We start from the raw sequence: 22,944 nt of genomic DNA, 5'->3' as shown, positions 1-22,944 counted from the left end.
CTGTGAAACTGAAAATCCAGTTCAATAGTCAACACCTACTCTACAGACTACTCTGTTGGGCTCTGGGGATACAGAGACAAAAAAGAGGAGAGGAGGAGAGGGGAGGGAAAGGGAGAGGAGAGAGGAGAGTTCCCATCTTCAAGGATCTTGTGGTCTACTGGGGGAACCATCAGGTACAGAGATTAATAAAATACAAATTTATAATCGAAGTACCAAACAAAATTATTGGGGATGGGGAAGATGGAAGAACAGGGAACTAATGCCTAGGGAAAACAGGAAAAGCTTCTTGATCTGATCCGAGGAGATCTAGGTTCCTAGGGCCAACAGAAGAGAGGACATTCCAGGCATGAGAGATAGCCGATGCCAAGGCACAGAGCAGGAGGTGGAATGCTGAATATGGGGAACAGCAAGGCATCCTTTTTGGCTTGGATGTAGGGGAAATGATATGTAATCATCTTAGGAAGAGAAGTTGGATTAAGACTATGACAGATCTTAAAAGGTAACCTAAGTTTGGAGTGTTTCTCCAGGACTTTCTCTATGATTAAATCTATTCCACTCTGGAAACAATCTACTTAATTCACATTGCCCAAAGTCCCATGGGGATCTCGTGACACCAATAACCTCCATAGAAGAACCCCAAAGTGGTCGTACTCTTGGTATACTGTAAAACAAGTGGAGTAATAAGCAGCCCCCTGAAGGTTGCATCAAATGGCAAGAACCAAAGAGTTCTGATGGCCGGGTAAGTTTAAAATTTAATATGCTTGGGATAAATGCATCTTATACGTTGTGTAGATCAATAGATGGTCTTTTGGAGGAATAAATAGGGTTCTTAAAAAGGCTGTGTAGCAAGAGAGAATGATATGAAACCTGAATAATCAAAAGCTTGCAGAAGTAGTTCTTGGGATATTAGCTCCAAACCCATAAAACTAGATAGACTAGATTACATGAGGCAGGTTTTGCAGACAAGGACAAACATAAATACATAGACACAATAACTCAACCAATCCTGAATCCTGAATCGTGGGCTGGTCTTCCAGCTTCTCAATAAGAACAAAATACTAAAACTGTTAACCAGAGAAATTTTACACAGGCATAAGACACAAGTGACTTGCACCTCTGTACCCTTCACTTCAAGGGGAAAAGAATGCACACTAAATAAATAACGAAATTATGGTTTGTTTGTTTTTCTAACTTGCGTTTCAGCAGTCCATTATTTACTCCTAAAGCCATGAATATAAGGACTTTGTAGAAAACCTCTTTGTTCTTGGTATGTGGGTCTCTATACATATTTCCCTTTGGAGGCTGTGAAACCTACTCTTCCAGGGGGCAGCTAGGTGGCTCTGTGGATAGAGAGGTCCCCAGTTCAAACCTAGCCTCACACACTTCCTAGCTTTGGGGCAAATCATTTAACTCCAATTGCCTAGCCCTTACCACTCATCTGCCTTACTTAGTATAGAATTCTAAGACAGAAAGTAAGGGTTAAAAGACAAAACAACACAACTAACTCATCCTTCCTCAGCTAAAAGCTAGATATATTATATAATATACATTATATAATATATAATATTAAGTATACCTTGATAGTGCTTTGTTGGTGGTATTCAGTCATTTTAAGTCATGCCTTCATGACCCCCCCCTTGTTTTGGAGGGGGGGGGGGTTCCTGGCAAAGATATTAGAGAAGTTTGCCATTTCCTTCTCCAGATCACTTTACAGATGAAGAAACTGAAGCACGTGGGGTTAATAAGTAACTTGCCCAGGGTCACATAGCTAGTAAGTGTCTGAAGTTGGATTTGAACTTAGGAAGATGAGTCTTCCTGACTCCAGGTCTCTATCCTCGGCATCTACCTAGCTGCCCTGGCTAACAGAACTTTCCTTCCCAAATCTTGTGCTCCTGAGTAATATATCCTATTTTCAAGTAAACTGCTTTAAGAATCCTGGGACTCGGGAGATTCACCTCAGCTCAGTTTCTGAAGCTTGCTCATAAGGGTGACCTAGGATAGGTCATTTTCTGTCTCTGGACTGAATCTTTTTCATCTGAAAAAAAAAGAGCAGGACTAAGTGATCCCTAAGTTCCCTTTCTATAATTCTGTAGTAGCTCATTTCACAACAGGTAAATCAAGTAACATTTCTATCCCACTTCTTTAGGTATTGGAAAGAAATGTACAAACATGTTTTAACCTTTCATAGCAACTCTATCTCCACAGATAACAGGATAGCAATAAACTATTCTGGCTTCAATCAGGCCTCATTCCCCTTCTCCATTCTATAAATCACTTCTGGCAGGTAGCTGGGAAGCAGCTGCTAAGGATAACTTTGCTCCGGAGTACAGGAAGCCACCTTTTAACCCGCCTGCTGTTGTTTGTCTATGTGAACTGTGACAAAGGAACAGATGATACGAGCAACATACCAACTGTGGAGAGGATCTGGTCAGAGAGCTAAAGGAAGCCTGCTCAGACCCTCAGCATACCAATCATTGCATGAAGGTAAACGGCTGCTGAGCCTCTTTTCAAGTCAGGCGGGGCTTCCTGGTTTCTCTTGCATGCATTCTGTTCATTCTTAGCTCCAAGCTTTTTCTCATTGGATCACACATTTAAAGGCTCTATGGGACCTTAGAGATTATTAAACCCATTATTAAAACCTATTACATTATTAAACCTAACCCTCTTCTTCTACAGAGGAGGAGACTGAGGACCAGGGAAGGTTAAAGGATATTTCCAAGACTCTGAAGACCAGAAAAGGTTGAAAGATGTTCCCAAGACCGAGGACCAGGAAAGTTTAAGTGATACTCCCAAGACCATCTACGTAGGAGTAGGGTCAGAATTTGAAGTCAGAATCTCTAACTCTAAATCCTTCCTTCAAGACTCAGCAAATGTTTCACCTCCACATCTTCCCCCACCACAACCACCAGCCCATATCAATCTGTCCCTTCTTTGAACACCTAACCATGCTCAATTATACATCTTCTGCATCTAAAAAACTAAACAAAAACCAACTTACTTTATATTAGTCTTCTTTAGCTAACAAGAAGGCAAAGATTCCTTATCTTCTTACATGTTTGTAATTACTTTTGTGTAATCTACAGCCCAGCACTGGCCCAAGTAGGCCTATAATAAAATATTTGTTGTTTGACATTACACGACAGTATAAATTACAGAAAGCAACTGACTGGACCCTAACACAATCAATCAAAGTCATGCCAAAATGCCTTTCCTTTACAGCCTTTGTCTTAAGCCTTTATTCTCTCTTGGTCTTTTTGTTTAAAATTTTAAAGCAGACTTTTAAATTATTTTTAGTTTTAAATTCTCTGCCTCCACTTCTTCTACCCATTGAGAAGGCAAGAAAAACAAAACCTATTGCAAACATGTATAGTCATGCAAAACAGATTTCCACATTAAAAAAAAAAGGAAAAAGAAAGAAATCTATCCCAAAGCTAAATAAGGAAGTATATTTAAAGGAAAGTGAGGAACCCCCTAGAGGACCCAGGGATTTCTGGTTCTGTGTGATATTATATTTACCTACTAAAATACCATGCCCCCCAAATAAGAAATTAGAATGGATGAAAATGTGAAAGGACACATATCCTCATTGATAGTTTTTGAAGAGAAGAATCAAGTAGATGCTGAAAGTGTTATCACATGCCTGTATAACTGGAACCCATAAATGGAATCTTTTTGATTCTTTATCCAATTACCTGAAGAAAAAAAAAAAACCCAATGGACTAAGTGCACTTACTGTAAAAACATCATCGTCTCCAAGCTCAGCTTCATTATGGATTGTTGAAGAAGAAGTTGTAGATCCTAGAAAGGAGAGGGGAAAATATATATAAAGAAAAGGTGACCACAAGGAAAGCATCATATTTTCAAGAATAATGCCAGTTTAGCTAACATTCTACTGTGCATCTTTGGCCAAAATGGATCAACATTAATAAAATCTAAAAATGAGCAAGCATTCTACCCTTTCAGTCTTAAGACCTGTGATTTCCCTGGCATATATAGCCCTTTCTATTGATGTAGATGGTAACCACCTCTGTATTTTGGCAGATGGTCTCTAATCATGGTAGATAAATCAATGGCCATTCTGAGGCGACCCTCTAGTGATGAACCCCTAAGATCTGAGGTAAGCATGACAAATGAGACACCCAGTCCAATTCATTATGGGTTTGGAGTCCTTGAAGCCTTATTGGACTGGTAGGATCTTTCACAAATTTTGCTGAGAGAGCATTTGAGATTCCAAGGGTTATTGCTAAGTCATGATGAGGAATCAGAGCAGAACGTTACTTAAGCCAGTTAACAAGCAGCAGTGGTCTGTTCATTAATGACCTGTTTGACCTTGGACAACCTCTCTGGACCTGTTTTCTGATGGAGTAGGATGAATGAAATGTGTTTAATGATTTTTGGGATCACTTCCAGGTCCAAACAGTCTAGGATTCTTAAAAGCCAGATTATGCCAACTCTTACGATTTAGAACTAAAGATCTCTGGCAAAGGTTGAAGATTGGATTTCTGGACCCTTAAACCCACTGGTTCTTTTGTTTTACACTTAAAATTCTGGGGATTTATTTACACCCTACATCTTTGGCTAAAAACTAGAGGTATATGACAAAAAAAAAACAAAAAAAACTAACCCAGATTATTTAATTGTGGAATAGGAATCAGCTTATAAAAGCCAAATTTATTTACAACTTCACATCTTTCTTCATCGTGGTATGCAAGTCTATGTAAATATTCTTCGAAAAGAGACTAAACAAAAAAAAAAAGCTTATATTTATAAGCAGATGCAACTTACTCTTTTTTCTTTTCTTATCAAGATTAATAATGTGTGGAGGAATTAAAAATGAAGTGGTTGGGAAGGAAAAACATACAAAATTATCAGCCTTTTATTTAGTCTCCTATTACATGTGGGACCTTGGGTAAGCCACTTAACTCAGGCCTCATTTTTCTCATCTGCAAAATGGAGATGGGGCTGGACTAGAAAGCCAGCAAGGGGCCATCTAGCACTGAGTCTAGGAGCTTATATTTCTTCATTTACTAATGAATAGAAAAATATTACCATATTTCCCTAGAAAAGGTATCCAAATATTCAAAAGAGAGTGCCTAAAAAGGTACAATCAAATAAATGGGCTTTTTGCACATAGACCTAGCCTCTCTCTATCATGATTTCACCTGAGCATCAGAATTCCTCTTTTTTTTAAAGTCCATTCAAATTAAAGCAAATTAGAGACTCTACTGGGCAGCTAGATGGCACAGTGAACTGAAGTCAGCAAGATTCATCTTCCTGAGCTAAAATAGGACCTTAGACATTTACTAGCTATATGACCCTGGGCAAGTCACTTTACCCATTTACCTTAACTTTTTCAGCTGTAGAAGGAAATGGTATTCTACACAGTAGAATGTTAGCTAAACTGGCATTATTCTTGAAAGCATGATGCTTTCCAGAATCTTTGCCAAAAGAAACCCAAATGGGGTCATGAAGAGTTAAAACAACTGAAAAACAACTGCAGAAAGGCTGAGCTTGTTCTCCCAAATTTTAACAGAATTTTCCCCCCATCATCTCTTGAGGATTCAACTGTCTGAATTTAAAGGAGCTTAGCTCATTTAAACACATCTTTCTAGCCAACCACCCATTCCTACTTATCACGAATCCCTATTTAGTTAATTAAGAATTTACTTACTATGCAATAAAGGCAATTCCTAACTATTAACCAAGTACAACTGTATATAGTGTTGGATTTAGAATCAGTAAGATCTGTGTTCAAATCTCTTTTTTTAAACCCCTACCTTCCGTCTTGGAGTCAATACTGTGTATTGGCTCCAAGGCAGAAGAGTGGTAAGGGCTAGTCAATGGGGGTCAAGTGACTTGCCCAGGGTCACACAGCTGGAAAGTGGCTGAGGCCGGATTTGAACCTAGGACCTCCTGTCTCTAGGCCTGGTTCTCAATCCACTGAACCACCCAGCTGCCCCCCTGTGTTCAAATCTTTAGTCAATCATATATTATCTGTGTGATCCTAGGCAAGTCACTTCACCACTTTCAACATCATCTGCAAAATGGGGGAAATAACATCTGCTTCTCAGGGTTGTATTGATACTCAAATGAGTTGATATCTACAAAGTCTTTAGCAAATCTTAAAGAGCTACATAAATGTTAGTTATTATTAATGACAGAGATATGACCTGATGTCCATTTCATAAATTATTTTAAAGGCATGCTTAAAGTTTAATTAAAAAAAAAACAACTCTTACTTTCTGCCTTAGTTACAACTCTAAGACAAAAGGGCAAGGCTGGAGTTAAGTGACTTCTCCAGGGTCTCATAGTTAGGAAGTGTCTGAGGCCATATTTGAAGCCAGGTCCTTTTGATTTTGGGCCTGCCATGCTATCCATTAAACTATCTAGCTGTCCCTCATACTTACGTTATAAACATTTGCCTTTTGTGACAAACCTAGGTTTAGAAAATTAGTTTTGGTTTATTTTTTAAGTCACTACACAACTGTAGATAATAACAGACTAAAGCCCTTTTGTACTTAAATTATTTTGAGGCCAAATACTTAAAATTTTTTAAAATTCAAAGATATTTTATTTTCCTAATTATATGTGATAACAATTTTCAACATAATTTTGAGAAATTATGAGATCCAAATTCCCCAACTCTTGGAAATTGGTAAGCAATTTGATGAGGCCAAGTACTTTTTAAAAAGGGTTCTTTCATCCATCTCTTTCCCATACCCAATAATTTAGAGTTAAGAACATGCTATTCTTGCTCATGCAGATTAACACAGTTTATTATAAGTATTTTTTACAAATATTATCTTCCAAAGGAAGTTCTGATTTGGCTATTCACATGTCATACTTAAATATGCTTTGCAGTAGGAAAAATACAGGCTCTGCTCATTGAATGAGCCGGAAGGCAGATTTTCTGGAGGTCTCTGCTTGGGTTTCTTAGCCATCACATCTGAGGATCATGCTTAGTAATCTACTACAGGCAACCTTTAAGGGAATGAGGGCAATATGATTTAACAGCAGTTATTTGGGATTAAATCCATAAACCTGATACTTTTTAGGGAAAAAAGTACAATATAAATTTTCTCTTTAGGAAGTAATTTTTAAAAGTCTGTTATAAAAGAGAGATCTCTGGTAGAAGGATGGAGGAAAATATAAGTGATTTTAAAAAAAGATCTTTTTAAGCTTTATTTTAAAATAGTATGATTTTTTTAAACAGGCTTACAGATACAAAAAAGTTGATTCATTATTCCCTATTTTTATAAACTAGCCAGTATGTCCCTTTAGAAAGCTCAAAGATTATAAGATCAACAAAAACTCAAAATTCCTTTTTGTTACTCATCCAGAGAGAACAACTATCTGTAAATTAGCAGCCCATAGGATCTATAAAATGTGAGGAAATAGATTAGACACCCTTTAAAGTCCTTTTCAACTCTAAAATTAAGATAACTAATGCATGGGACAGGATATAGTAGTACTTCTTTATATTTAGGTTTCATGGTTGTCAATAAAAGGAGTAGCGGTCTTCTAGTTCATGCCCCAGCCTAAAAAGAATGCCACACAAAATTCTTTTAAATCAATGGATGAGGTATATGATTTGGACATGAGGGGTGATATTATAAGTAAATTGGAGAAACCAAAGAATGGTTACCAGTCAGATATATGGAGAAGTGAAGAATTTACGACCAAAAAGGAGATAGAGAACACGACAAGGTGTAAATTAAAATTTCTGACTGTTAAATAAGAGAGGGTTTATATACACAAAACCAATGTAACCAAGATTAGAAGGGAAACAAAAAACTGGGGAAATTTTTTTATAACAAATTTCTCTGTTAAGGTCTCATTTCTCAAATATATACAGAATAAAATTTATAAGAATACAAGTCATTCCTCAATTGATGAATGGTCAAAGTATATGAATAGGCGGTTTTCAGATGAAGAAATCAAAGCTATCAATAATTATATTCTAAATTCCTCATGACTAGAGAATTGCAAACTGAAACAACTCTGAGATACCAACTCACACCTCTCAGATTGGCCAATATGACAGTAATGGAAAGTGATTAATGTTGATGGGGATGTGGCAAAATTAGGACACTACTGCATTGCTGGTGGAGTTGTGAACTGATTCAATCATTCTGGAAGGAAATTTGGAATCATGCCCCAAGGGTTATAAAACAATGCAAAACAATTGATCCAGTAGTACAACTACTAGGTCTGAATCCTAGAGATTAAGGAAAAGAAAGGAAAGGTCCTAATTGTACAAAAATATTTATAGCTGCTCTTTTTGTGGTAAAAAAGATTTGGAAATTGAAGGGATGCCCCTCAATTGGGGAATGGCTGAACAAATTGTTATATGTGATGGTGATGGAATACTATTGTGCTGTAAGGAATGATGAATAGGATGATTTCAGAAAGAGCTGGAAAGACCTCCATGAACTGATGAAGAGTGAAATAAGCAGAAATGGGAGAACATTGTATACAGTAACAGCAATATTGTGGAATGATCAACCATGACAGACTTAGCTACTCTCAGCAATACAATGATCTAGGACAATTCTGAAGGACTTATGACAAAGAATGCTCTCCAGCTCCAGAGAAAGAACTGTTAAGAGTTGGGGTGCAGATCAAAGCATCCCATTTTTCACTTATTTGTTTGGTTTATGTTTGGGGGTTTTGGTTTTATGTGACTATTCACTTACAAAAATGAATATGGAAATGTGACTTGAATAATCCAGATCAAATGGATTGTCAGCTCTGGGAGGGGAGGGGAATGGAGAGAGGAAGAGAGGCAAGTTTGATCATATAACTTCAGAAAACTTATGTGGAAATTTGATACTACATGTAACTGGTAAAAAAAAAATTTAAATCAATGGATGTATATCCAAGTACCTCATATAAAAGATGAAATACCTTTAGGAACACAGGTCTCTGTAAATGGGTGAAGTATAATGGAAAAATCATTGCATTTAGGGTTAGGAAACTGAGTTGCCATTTCAGTTTTGTCACTTAATTCCTCTGGGTTCTTAGGAAAGCCATTTAACTTCTTTGGGTCTCAGTTTTCTCCCCCTGTAAAACGAGGCATTTGGCTGCCCTATATGATTACTGAAATCTATATTTTGGTTCCAAAATATGTAATCTGTGATCCACTACTTTCTGGCAACAGTGAGAACCTGGCTCCTATCTGGGGTTAAAGCAGTCTAGATCAGGAAGGAAGGAACCAGGCATTTGTTAAGTACCTCCTATTTGCCTGGCACTGTGATAAGCACTTTATAGATATTAACTCATTGGATCCTCACAACCCTGAGAGATTTGTGCTATTGTGATCATCATTTTACAGCTGAGGAACCTGGCAGAAAGGGGTTAAATGACTTACTTTGGGTTATAAAACTTAGTCATTGAGGTTGCATTTGAACTCATGTCTTTCTGAATCTAGCTCCAGCACCATATCCATTCTGCTATCAGCTGCCTCTTAAATACAGCTGGGGAAAGGAATTGGGAGAAAGCCAGTAGATATTATTGGGCTTCTCTCCTGAACTGACCACAAATTCTAGCATTGTGCCAGTTGCCCTATGGACATAATCAGGAACTCTTACATAAATATCTATTGGGTTGATTTATTGATCTATCACAGATCAAATCACAACCCAATTTTTTCCATGGTTACCATGATTCTCAGAAAGTCCTCTGAGTGGGTACATTTCACAGGGAATATGCTAAAACAAATATTTGTAAGGTTTCCTTTGACAACTATGATAACATAAAAGGTTCTCATCATGCTTAACAATCTTGTATACTCAACTATGTCTGATAGTGATCATAGGTCCCTAAAGTGGTTAATTTTAACATTATCTGTGAATGATAATTTTTTCTAACTCTAGCACAACTGGACAACCATACCCAAGAGATATTCGTCTGTATAGGGCTCCATGTTTTGTTAAGTGATTTTTTAAAAAAGGAACAAAATTCTACTATGGAGTAGAAATAAGTATAAGGGAAATGATAGGTCTCAGAGGTACAAACATCCTATCAGGTTATGTTATTATAAAATGAGAAATAGGTATTTGCTTTAAATCATGGGGCAGGGTGGGGATAGCACCGACATTTTTAATAGTTTGCCAAATATACAACTATTAGGATTATCTAAATTACATTTAAATTATAAAGTTGGTATAGGCAATTCTATAAAATAATGAACACAAATTACATATCAACAACTCCTGCAGTCCAATAATGGTCTGGGGCCTTTTCTTTTTTAAATTTTATTTAATTGATTAAGAAAATTTTCCCATGGTTACATGATTCATGTTCTTTCCCTCCCTTCCTCTCACCACCCCCCTGTAGCCAATTCCCCTGGGTTTTACATGTGTCCTTGATCCAAGACCTATTTCTATATTATTGATATTTGTACCAGGGTGATCGTTTAGAGTCTACAGTCCCAATCATATCCCCATTGACCCATGTGATCAAGCAGTTGTTTTTCTTCTGTGTTTCTGCTCCCACAGTTCTTTCTCTGGATGTGAATAGTGTTCTTTCTCAGAAGTCCCTCAGAATTGGCCTGGATCATTGCATTACTTATAGTAGAGAAGTTTGTTGGTTTTTTTAAATTTTATTTAATTGATTCATTAAGAAAATTTTAGGGCCTTTTCTTAATAGAATATTAGTATGAGCTTCTTTGGAGTCAGCTGTATATATCCCCAAACAGAGATATTTTGGGGGATAGAACTAAAGTGAAATATTTACAGACCTAACCACAGAACTTCAACCCATTCAATTCATCAAGAGTGCTTCCTGTCTTGTTTAAGTATCCCAGTGTCATTAGTAGCAGTGGCAGAAAGGCCTTCGATCAATCTAACTTGCATTCCCTTATCATTAAGGTCTATTTTCTTTTTTGCTTTGAGGAAGATCACTTCTCTCTCTCTGGACCCTTTCTTAGATCTCTATGCTTCATTCAAGTTTCAGTCAGGTGTCACTCCTTATGGGAAATGTCTCCCAATTTCCTTGGTTGTTTACACCTGTTCTATCTTCCTCAAACGATAAGATATGTATGTAGCTGCATACATGTTATAACTCTCTTAGAAGAGTATAAATTTCTTGAGGACAGGGCCTGCTTTTTGTATAGCTAGTGTCTACCATGTAAAAAGTAAGTACTTAATAAATGTGGTTGGAATGGGACACATTCTTTGCATCTAGCCATCTAACTCAATCCAAGAGCACTACAAAGAAATATTATTCAAGCCAAAAACTCAAACAAAAAATAATTAAAAAACAAACAACCCCAAAACAGCCATCAAACAAAGAACCCATTACCCCAACAAATAACATAGAAAATGATTTTAAAAACCTGAAAATTCATATAATCCCACTGTGAAGTTAGCAGAGTCCAGTTAGAGAATCCAGTACCTTCGATCAGGTCTTCTATTGCTTTTCTCACTCCTCTGTCAAAGGCTCGTGCATCAGCTGGGCTTTGGAAAGTAAGCCCAAACTTTCTATTATCAACTTTCCAATGATGAAATGTTGGATTTGCTTTCGTGTAGACCAAGTCTTTTCTTACATAGCATTCCAATACCACCTAAAGGATTTAAATACATAAGGATGGTTATGAGTCATTGCTTTAATGGAGTCTAGAAGCCTAGTGACCAAGAGACGCCATTATAGTCTTCTTTTCTGTCTTTGAACTCCAACAATCTCAAAAGCAATAATAACAAAGCTATTTTTAGTAACTGTTTCTCCTCCAGCTACTACTTTGTTTCTTTCTTCAATTTGGCTACCAAATTTCTCAAATGAATGCCTTTGATATACTGTCTTAATTTTCTTACCACCCATTTAACTCTCTATAATCTGGTTTCCCTCCCTTATCTCTCTACTGAAACTAACCTCTTAAAAGTCACCAATCAATCAACAAATATTTATTAGGTATCCACTATGTACCAGGCACTGTGGCACTCCACATCCTCTGCTCTATTTCTCACCCCAACTTCAAAGACCTTTTCTTTAGCTTTTTGGTCCTTGTGGTAAAATAGAGTAACTTGGAATCAAGAAAATGTGGCATAGAACCTTGTCGTTGACCCCATCTTTATGGTCAAGTCAAAACCTCCCTGGATCTCAGTTTCTTTATCTATAAAAATGAGAATAATCCTAGTAGCATCTACCTCAGAGAGTTATGAAACTCATGTGAAATAATGTATGAAAAGTTCTTTTACAAAAAATTAATTTCTAGATGAAGGTTAGAACCATTAATATTACTACTGATTTTTCTACTGTATTTGAAAGTGTTAACTTGAAATCCTCTCCTTCCAGGGGCAGGAAGGTGACTTAGTGAATTGGGAGTCAGGCATAGAGATGGGAGGTCCTAGGTTCAAATCTGGCCTCAGATTCCTAGCTGTATATTCTTTCTCTTCCCCTAAAAATAGTGCGATAAAGTACTGGGATCTTTCTAGTCTCTAACTATGTCAACTAGGGCAAGTCATTCAATCTTTCTGAAACTATTTTCTCATCTGTGAAACAGGGAAGATAAATATCAAATTATTGGGATCAAATAAGATCATTTATGAGAAATGCTCTGACAGTTCTTATAAAGCCTTATAAGAAAAAAAATCATGATAATGAAGCAGGATGGACGCAACATCTTGCATCAAGTTTATTCTTTATTCTGGGCCAACTGTTGATCTTTTTACATGAAAACACATTCTCCTCTCTGAATCCTACCCATTTTTTGAGGTTCAAAGACCATCTCCTCAATGAAACCGTCCCCGACTATCCTAGCCTTCACTGATTTTCATTTCCCTAAGAATTAAATAGGATCATGAATTTGAATCTGTCAGAGCCTTCATGTCATCTTGTCCAAAACACTTGTTTTATTGACAAGGAAATAAAAGTCTAGAAAGATTAAGTGAATTGCCTAATGTCATATAGGTAGTGAGAAAAGAGATGAGATTTTTAACTTGGGTCTTCTGATGCCAAATCTGACACATTTCCCATTGTGCTTCTAGCTATCTATACATTTTGATTGTACCACATGAAAAGAGTTAATTATGGGAGAACTTAAGTGGCTCAGTGGATTGAGAGCCAGGTACAGACACAGGAGGGCCTGGGTTCAAATTTGGCCTCAGACATTTCTTAGCTGTATGCTGGGCAAGTCTCTTAACCCCCAATGCCTAACCCTTACCACTCTTCTGCCTTAGAACCAATACTTAGTATTGATTCTAAGATGGAAGGTATGGGTAAAATTAAAAAAAAAAAGGCTTAATTATATGCTATCTTATTTTACAATTGTTTCCTATGTTTTAACTTTGTGTCCTAATCGGGTGAATTCTTTGGATGGACCATTTCCAAGTTTTAATTTCTATTCTACTATTTATCATGATGCTCAGCACTCACGAAATACTTAGTGATTAAATAAATTACAATCTCCTAAAGTTGTTTTGAATAAAAATCATTTTAAGTCAGTAAAAGAAAATTTCTCTTCTGTTGTTGCTCTCAAAACATTCTATTTCCTTCCATAATGTATTAAGATCTTGATATTCTGAATACGATGAGGATTCTGCTTAGATGTGTAATCCTAATACTAAATTGGTCATATTAACAATAAAAAAAAATAAAGAATTAACTTAGATGAACTAGGAGGAGAGGTAGAATTTGGTCTAAATTTAATGTAAAGAAAAAGCCATTAAATTTTTGAATAGTTATTTTTAGGAGAATTATTATTTGTTTTGGAGTTATTATTTGTTTTAATTTTAAATTATTTAAGGAGAATTATTCAAAATTATTTAAAGAGAAGTCTAGAGTGGAAGGGTCCATAAAACTGATAACAACAAAGAAGACAACCCAGAATTTGCTAGAAGTTCTTTTTGAAAAAAATAATTTTGGGGGTGGGTATGTGGTGGTAATTTAGTATCTCGAAACATCAGGAAATCAATCCTAGATAGTCAGAATTGAAAGAAAATTTTCAGAAAAACCAGTCTGGGACTCCTCATTCCAATGATGAGGAAAAACTCTGGTCCAATAGGACAAAGAAGTCTGGGATGTGAGTAGTACACTAATCTTCTACCTACATTATCTAAAATAAAAACAGTTTATTATCATAATTTATTAAGAAATAAAATTCTAAGATGGATTGGAAGTTATGAGAGTTCATTGTTATCAAATGAGATATGTAGAAAGCACTCCAAAACCTTCAAAGTAATATATATGTATATGTATACATATATATATATGTGTGTGTGTGTTATTGATAATATGATATATATATATGGAAATGCTACTGATACAGATTAGCAAGTGCTCTATAATTCAGTGTTATAGTTTTGCTTGGGACGGAGGTTTGGATTTACATTGATTTCAGAGCTATTGTGTGTATCAAAGGTTGGCCCTTTTTCCTGTTTCCAAGGCTAGCCTCACTATCTGCTGGTTAATGCTTACTACTACTTTTATTTTTTATTTTCCCTCAGATTTTCTTTTATTTTTATTTTTTTGAAATTTTTATTTAATTAGTCAATTTAGAACATTTTTCCTTGGTTACAAGAATCATGCTCTTTTCCTCCCCTCCCTCCACCCCTTCCCACAGCCGATATGCAATTCCACTGGGCATTACATATGTCCTTGATCAGAAACCATTTCAATGTTGTTGATGTTTGCACTAGGATGTTCATTTAGAGTCTACATCCCCAACCATATCCTCTCTACCCATGTATTCAAGCAGTTATTTATCTTCTGTGTTTCTACTCCCACAGTTTTTCCTCTGAATGTGGATAGAGTTCTTTCTCATAGATTCCTCCAAGTTTTTCCGGATCACTGCATTGCCACTAATGGAGAAGTCCATTACCTTCGATTGTACCACAGTGTGTCAGTCTCTGTGTACAATGTTCTCCTGGTTCTGCTCCTTTCGCTCTGCATCACTTCCTGGAGGTTGTTCCAGTCTCCATGGAATTCCTCCACTTTTATTATTCCTTTTAGCACAATAGTATTCCGTCACCAACATATACCACAGTTTGTTCAGCCATTCCCCAATTGAAGGGCATCCTCATTTTCCAATTTTTGGCCACCACAAAGAGCTCAGCTATGAATATTCTTGTATAAGTCTTTTCCCTTATTATCTCTTTGAGGTACAAACCCAGCTTACTACTACTTTTAAAATTACCTAACGATACCCTTTTTAAAAACTCAAATCAACAAACCTTTTTTTTTTGAGTGCTTACTATTTGCAAAGAGCTTACTTGGTATGGAACAGTGAGTACAAAGGGAAACAATGTTAGCTCAGGCTGGTCTGTGTCTGAATAATAATAAATTCAGAATTAGTGAAGTCTAAATTAGGGATTTCTACTGTTACAAATGCCTGTGCAACTTAAAATTTTTTCAAGAGCCTCTAGAGGAAGTCTTAAAAAAGCAAACAAACCAACTTTACTAACTCTTTGCTTTCCCCATAATTTCAAGGAGAAAAAATTATCCTTTGGCTGAAAATTTCCATGCTTAGATTCAATCCAAAGGTCAATTCTCCTAGGAAAATTTAAGCTGAAGTTGGTCTAGTCATTTGAATTATGTGAACAGAAAGGGGGAGAAAATCTACCACAACAAGCAACAGTTTCTCTTTTGAAGAAGAAAAAAATATCAACTTAAGAAACTGGGAATAAAAATAAACTGGTCATCATGTTCATTTTGTGTGATACACTACCCCACATTCATTCATGCTAGCTTTGTGCTGCCATTCCCATTCTTCTTTGGCATGTTTAATCCCACACCCCTTTTTTAAAAAACCTTTATCTTCTGTCTTAGAATTGATACTAAGTATGAGTTCCAAGGCGGGAGGGAGGCAAGAACTAGGCAATTGAGGTAAAGTGTTACAGTCACCAGCAAGGAAACATCTGAGACCACATTTGAACCTAGAATTCCCATCTCTTACACCAGGCTTTCCCACCATTGAACCATCTCACTGCCTGCTATGTGTTCTTTAAGGTCCAATTCAATAGCCACCTCTCTTTCAATTCCCACCAGTTTCTTGTGTCATCATACAGTTTTTGTACCAACCATATGCAGGTACCATGCATTATTCTGCATTAAAATTTTGCTTTACATAGTAGGTACTTTATACATGAATTGAATTGTATACATATGCATCATAATCTTGAATCTTTCCCCATCCCTCCAGGCTCTGATAGGGCAGGTTTTGTCCCATCTAAGCTTCCCCAGAACCAACAATAGAACTCTATTGCATTAAATACTTTTGGGGTGAAAGGCAAGAAATACCCTTTGTATAATTAACACTAAAAAGAATGTTTTAATATTAAAATTAAGTAATTCTCATGTTAATATGAAATCTAAAAGGCAGCCAATGCTAAGTCCTTACTGAACACCTTTGTTGTACTGTTTTGACACATATACATATTATTTTAGTTTAATTAAAGTTATATGAAAAATCTAGATTTCCAAAAATAAATGTGAAACATTTGGAGGAAACTGATATCTTTATCAAGCATTCCTCTCCAACAATTCTTCAAACAAATCAATGAACTTTCTTAATATTTCCCAAATGGGATTCTATTTACAAAAATCTAATTTATGCACAATATTTCAGTAACAGAACTCTTGCTTGAAATGAAGGATGCTGGCATCCAATATTTAAAAGCTTCCAGAACTGTTAAAACAGAAATCTTTTGATCTATAGCTAAAATTGTTTCTCTCTCCTGACTGCTTTTAAAAAAGGAAAAATGACTGCAAGGGAACATTCAAATTACAAATTCAGTATATACAAAAATTGGGAATGCAAATGTCAACATTCTCAGAACATTAACCTGCTCATTATTGTATAGACTTGTTATGTATATTATACATGCTTCCTATGTAATATACTGCACGAGTTGAGAATTTTGGATCTCTTCTGGCTTCTGAAAGTAAATTTCCAGTACATAATAGGCAACAAACATGATGAGCGTTAAAGCTGCCTAGGAGAACTTCATAGCTTTTTCATAAACAGTATTGCTAATTTAAAGTAGATTTTAGCATTCAACATATTTTTAGTTTCTATAACACTAAAGTACCTTCTTCAAAGAATCATGGGAGGAAGCAGATGCCAATAGAAGGTTGATTTGGCTAATTTTCTTGTTACTGCTTTTTCCCCCTCTAAAACATGTTTTATTCATTAATTTCTTGCAATAAAAGCTACACTGTCTTTTAGGTAAACATCTATTTGGGCAGAACACTGTGCCAAGAGACAACCTGCCCCCACATTTTAACTCTACCAATCCAACTCAGGAATAGCTCACTCTGAATAATGCATTAGTTTTCAAAGCTCTCTCTGTCACTGGGCCATACAATGTGACTGACTTCATCAATGCTGGAAGGTCTGATCTATGAATGGGGAGTCTGCCTAATTTCACTACGATGGCAGAAGTTCTAAAAGTGATGGGGGTGGAGGAGAACACCCTAGACATTTGGAAACTTAGCATCAACTGAGAGAAGTAGTTCAGCTATAACTTGAGCTACTTTGGGATAAGGCAAGGGCTCTTAACTTGAGATGTGTGATCTTAAAAAAGGTATTCTCACAGCAGTATTTAGATATAATCGGCTCCTGTTGTAATCCTCAAGCATTTTATTTTGCGCATTCATCACAAATATTCTGAGAAGGGGCCCACTGGCTTTAGCAAACTGCAAAAAAGGGTCTACAGTACAAAAAATGGCTCAATACCCCTAGATTAAGGTAGGACAGATAAAGAAGCCTTTATTTGAAACAAAGGTCTTGTATGTGCAATCTGGCCTCGGCTTTGGAGTGTAACTTCTGAAATTTTTCTCCCAAGAATTAGATATTTTTTAAAAAGGGAGAAACAAATAGGAAGAGGGAGTTGAGGAGAAAAGTTTTTATTTTCAAGAAAATAAAATGGGTTGTTAGCAATTTAATTCATAAATCTTCTGTCCTTACCAGTTTGTCTTTCTGCCGTTCCCCATGGATGAGAAAGCCGCTTCTCCCATTGCCATCGGGGGGCATGACCTTGCAGACACCCACTCGACTGATACCGCCTCCTTCTTGAGGTAACCATCCCCCACTGGAGTCATCTCGGGTCATAACCACAGCTTTGACACGAACGATATAGCTGTCACTAAAATGACAACAACAAACAGAGCTCGGTCAGGTAAGTTTGTTAGCGGCTTTGCCTCCTACAGACTCCATAGGACAAACCCTTTCAGTGGACCCAGCAAGCCACATCCCAAACCAGACTTAAGAATAAAAGCCTACACTATGGAGAAGCGGCCTGGCATAGTGTTGAGAATGGGGAAGAAACACGCACCTGATTCCTATCTCCAACACTTACTGAGGCCAGGGGTGATTCATGTAATTTCTCTACAATGGGTATACTTGTACCGATATCCTTTTAGGATTGTTGCAAAGAGCAAATGAGATGATACATATAAAGCACTTTGTAAACCTTAAAGTGCTATTTAAATGACAGCTATAAGCAGAAATCCAAGACACATTTCCCTTTAACCTGGTTCATGATTATGTAATATATGTTTGCCAGGGTAATTTTACTTTTAATAACAATAACACCTTTTAAAGGTGTTTAAAGAGCAACTAAGTATACATTCTATCATTTGCTTCTCAGAACAATCCTGTGAAGTAGTTATTACAGCTCTTATTATCATTCCCATTTTAAAGAGAGATTCAGAAAGGTTAGAGGCATGTAGTGACGTGGTACAGAGGATAGAGTGCTAGCTGGTGTTGGGAGTCAGGAAGTCTAGGGTTCCAGTCCTGCCTCAGGAAAAAAACTAGTTGTATCATCCTGGGCAAGTTGCTCAATTTCATCAGCTGGAAATATGGGAATAACAATAGCATCTACTACCTAGGGTTATCTCAAGGATCTAATGAGATAATGCTTGTAAAGCACTTTGAGAACCTTTCAAAGCTTTATAAATAAATGCTGGCTATTAAGTGACTGGTCCATGGTCTACAAAGCTACTAGGTATTAAAAATGGATTTGAACCCAGGTCTCTCCCAATTCTAGGACCACTGTGTGTTCTTTCTATTAAAATAATATAATTGACTTCTTTAAAGGCAGAGATAGAAGCTTTTATATTTTTGATAGCCCATTGTACTTTCATAGTATTGGATTCCCCCTCTCTAAAACAAGGAGATTAGTGGACAGAGAGCCAGGCCCAGAGACAGGAAGTCTCTGGTTCAAGTTGTATCTCAGACACTGAACTTGTTAAAAAGGCAAATTCCTTATTAAATCTTTCCACTATTATAACAAAAAGGCAGTTGCTTAAAATGACCATAAAATGCAATTCCTTAAAGGTTCTTAGTTGATATTTTAAATCTTATGGCTATCTGAATGCATATACATCTGTTCTACAGTTTAAATGGAAACTTGTATGGCCTGTTTATTTTTTGAGTACAAACTCCAAGAATATAACCAGTTACTATATTTTACATGGTATCTATAAATTATACTATTCAGCTTGACTTTCCCAAAAAGGAAAGTCAGACAGACTTTAACCCTTAAAATTAGACTTTACAAAGACTGATTTTCAGCATTTCAGAAATCTCGTTATGTTTTGATATAAGATTACAAGGATGATAAACATTCAAATCAAAAGCAAATCATGAAACAGTTTAGTTTACAAAACGTTTTCCTTCAAATATCTGCTCTACAACATAGCCTTCTGTCTACCATTTTATTTGCTAGTCTAAATAACTATTTCACAACAAGTTACTCTGAAAACCTGCCAAAATCTGCTTCCTCAAGAGATCAAATTCAGCCTTTTCATTCTTTGTCACATTTTGGAAAAATTATTTATTTCTTCTAAATAATCAAATTGGTAATTTGTCTTTTTGCATATGATGGACAGTCTAGCCACATTTCATATGAATCAAAGGTGAAGTATATACTCAATTATTTTTACAAAAATTTATCTTCAATTATTTTTTATTAAATAGAAAATGCTTAATAAAAATAGGTTTATAAATGTCACAATAGTTTGTTAATCAAGCTATTTTCCCATTTCATTGAAGGGAAAGCAGAATAATAAAATGTAAATCCTTGTCCATGGTCAGAGATCAAAAGGTCCAACAGAGTGAATCTCTCTCCTTGTGTACACATGCAGAGCAAAGTAGGGGGAAAAAGGGAGCTCATTATTTGTGGATAATTCTGAGAACTAGGATAGTCTGAAATCTGTATTCAAATGGCAAAAAAAAAAGGGGGGGAAGACTTCTTGCATCATATTCCTGCAAAAATGCATAGAATTACCACAGTCTAGGGGAAAGGCTGCCCTTGCTAATGGAAAATGAAGTGGAAAACGGACGCAATTATCTGGGTAATTCACACTGAAAAACAGGGTTTTTGACCCATTGGCCTTGACTGCCCAGGAAATATCAGATTAGGAGGCAGGATTAATTCTCTAGACTTTAGGCTTTATTTACCACTTCTCTGACTTTCAGATGTTAAGAAATGTTTTTGCTTTCTCTCTCTCTCCCCACATCAGTTACACACAAACTTTTCCATATTTTGGGGAGTATCTATCCCACAGTGGCTCAAGCCATACATATCTCTTATTTAAACATGACCTGACTTTAATGGGCTTCAGCAACTAGGGGAATCTTTTTATATTGTGGGGTGGGAAGAGAGGAGATTAATGTTAGAAAAAAAGTTTAGGGGGCAGCTGGGTAGATCAGTGGATTGAGAGCCAGGCCTAGATATGGGAGGTCTTAGGTTCAAATCTGTCCTCAGACACTTCCCAGCTGTGTGACTCTGGGCAAGTCACTTGACCTCCATTGCCTAGCCCTTACCACTCTTCTGCCTTGGAGCCAATACACAGTATTGGTTAAAAAAAAGGTTAAAAAAAAAGTTTATATAACTTGAATTAATGCAATCCATTTAACATTTCAAAAAGTATTTTTTAACAGTGAGAGATTAATTTTTAAAATGCAGATAGAAGATACCAGTCAACCTAAGAGATACCTCTCCCAAGCCACCAACCCTAATGGACCTTTCTGTTCTTTGCAAAATATTCCTTCCTGTCCAGTCTCCTACTCTTAAACCCCTGTCTCCCACTGCTACCCACTCCCAAGAATATACGGACCTTAAAAAAAAAAATAGACCAGTGTGAATGGAGGTACTGAGGCATGTGGCTCTTAAAAGAAGTCAGCAGGATTAAAGTAGTACACTAAAAACTGAGGAGGAAACAATATCTGTCTGGATTATCCAGCTGCAGGGCGGGCAGCCAACTGTTTCCTATCTGCTGTATATCTTAGTTCTTCAGTACCCCAACCCCACCCAAAACAAAAATGACACTCAACAGGACTACTAAAAGGTAGTAGACTTTAGAAAAAGACCCCCTCTCCCCTTTTTCCTTCTGGAAGGAAAGAAGAAAATAACAACTGCTAAAAACACAGATGGGTTATTGTGGGGGGTGGGGGGTTAGGGGGGTATGGGTAGGATTTGGACAGGGAAGGAAAATGAAGGTTATTTTAGCTCTGGGTCTGGTAAAGTAAAATGGCGCCTCTTTTCCTTATAAAAGAAGAGTCAACAATTCTAAGATGCGACAAATGGAAAAAACTGAAGGCTGCTACAAAACAGAACCATTATTTCTGGATTACAGAATTTTAAAGGGATACATGAGGCTATAAGGCAGGAGGGTCTTCCCCAAAGGACCAAAGAAACATTAGTCAAAACTAAGTTTTTATATTTTGCTTGAGTGCCTTGAATTATTGAGTTTTTGTTATTATTTTAAAGAAATCCTTCTTTTGTCTATGTTTCCAAACTATTTTTGTGACCCTGCCAAGTCTTTCAATCTTTCTGTGTCTCAATTAACCAACAAATATTTATCAAGCACTTACAGTATTTCTAGCACTATGCTAGGTAGATGCAAGAGATACAAAGATTGGAGAAGGAAAGGGCATGGGCACACACGCACAGAAGCACACACATACTTAAAAAAAAAACAGGGCACAGCAGGGAAGGTGAGGTGGGAAAGGATTTTCAGTCAATAACACTAGAATGCTTACAATTCTGTTCAACAATTGTTACCAACACCTATTACTTGCTTGTTGCTAGGTTCAAAGGAGTCCCTGTGTTCAAGGAACTTCTATTCTCTCCTAATATCAAAGAAGGATGGGGACCCTTAAAGGAACTATATCCTTCCCTGCAAAACAGCTGGCTCTTTTAAGGGTTCTATGTGGGACTGAATAGCCTCTGGGACCCCAACTTTCTCCTCATTCCAGACTGTTCATTCCATAGTAACATTCTATTTTATAGCTCTATCCTGATTTCGAGTACAAATCTCCTGAATTGGTATCATATTACTTTTATCTTTACACAGAGCTTTATACCCCCCCCAAAAAAAAAACATTTCACATATATTATTTCATTTGATCTCCATGATCATTTTGTGAGGTTGAAAGGGATGCCTCTACCTTGACAGCTGAAGAAATTGAGGTAGATTAAATTACGATGTCATTTAAAATCATATATGAAGCCAGTGGCAGAACCAACACCAGATCCCAAGCTTATTTTCTTCAACTTGTCTTTATCCCATGCATCCCTTTAGATTTTACTCAAAGGGGAGGTGATCACTGCTTTCAGTTATATTACAATTTAAGCAAGAAATAATAGTCATAGAAATAAATATATAGTTTTTTAGGAGTCTGGTGGTCTATGTTGAAAGGACACTGGCCTTGAGGGCCTTGAAGAGAACCAGAGTCTGAATCCTTCCTGGGTCTTCCAATTTTAGTATTAATATGCCCTTAGACAAATTATTTCATCTTTTTGTGGGGCTCAGTTTTCTTACCTGTTTAAAAAAAATGGGTATACATATTGGGTTTCTTCTAGATTTTCAACCATGAATGACTTGCTTGAGATTAAAAGCAGAAAAACATCAACTGCAGTCTTTTGGCTCAAATCTACTGCCTTTTTATTTCTGGGGGGTTTGGGGTACATATGGTGCTAAAGTAGGACTATAATCCTA

General features: G+C 36.6%; 1 protein-coding gene across 3 annotated transcripts in view; it reads right to left on the bottom strand.

Annotated features, from left to right (window-relative positions):
* SPRED2 (sprouty related EVH1 domain containing 2) overlaps positions 1 to 22,944 on the bottom strand; it is a 185,730-nt gene that overhangs the window by 28,172 nt on the left and 134,614 nt on the right. For all 3 annotated transcript variants that reach the window (XM_056813918.1, XM_007476735.3, XM_007476736.3), the window contains 3 exons: positions 17,906 to 18,083; positions 11,398 to 11,566; positions 3,734 to 3,798 (listed from right to left, as the gene is read on the bottom strand). In XM_056813918.1, the coding sequence (XP_056669896.1) occupies positions 3,734 to 3,798; positions 11,398 to 11,566; positions 17,906 to 18,049 (378 nt within the window). In that variant the 5' untranslated portion in view covers positions 18,050 to 18,083. The remainder of the gene's footprint in view (positions 1 to 3,733; positions 3,799 to 11,397; positions 11,567 to 17,905; positions 18,084 to 22,944) is intronic.

The sequence above is a fragment of the Monodelphis domestica genome, chromosome 1 (genome assembly GCF_027887165.1).
Source record: "Monodelphis domestica isolate mMonDom1 chromosome 1, mMonDom1.pri, whole genome shotgun sequence".
Taxonomy (NCBI): Eukaryota; Metazoa; Chordata; class Mammalia; order Didelphimorphia; family Didelphidae; genus Monodelphis; species Monodelphis domestica.
This window is presented reverse-complemented; position numbering and strand designations above follow the sequence as displayed.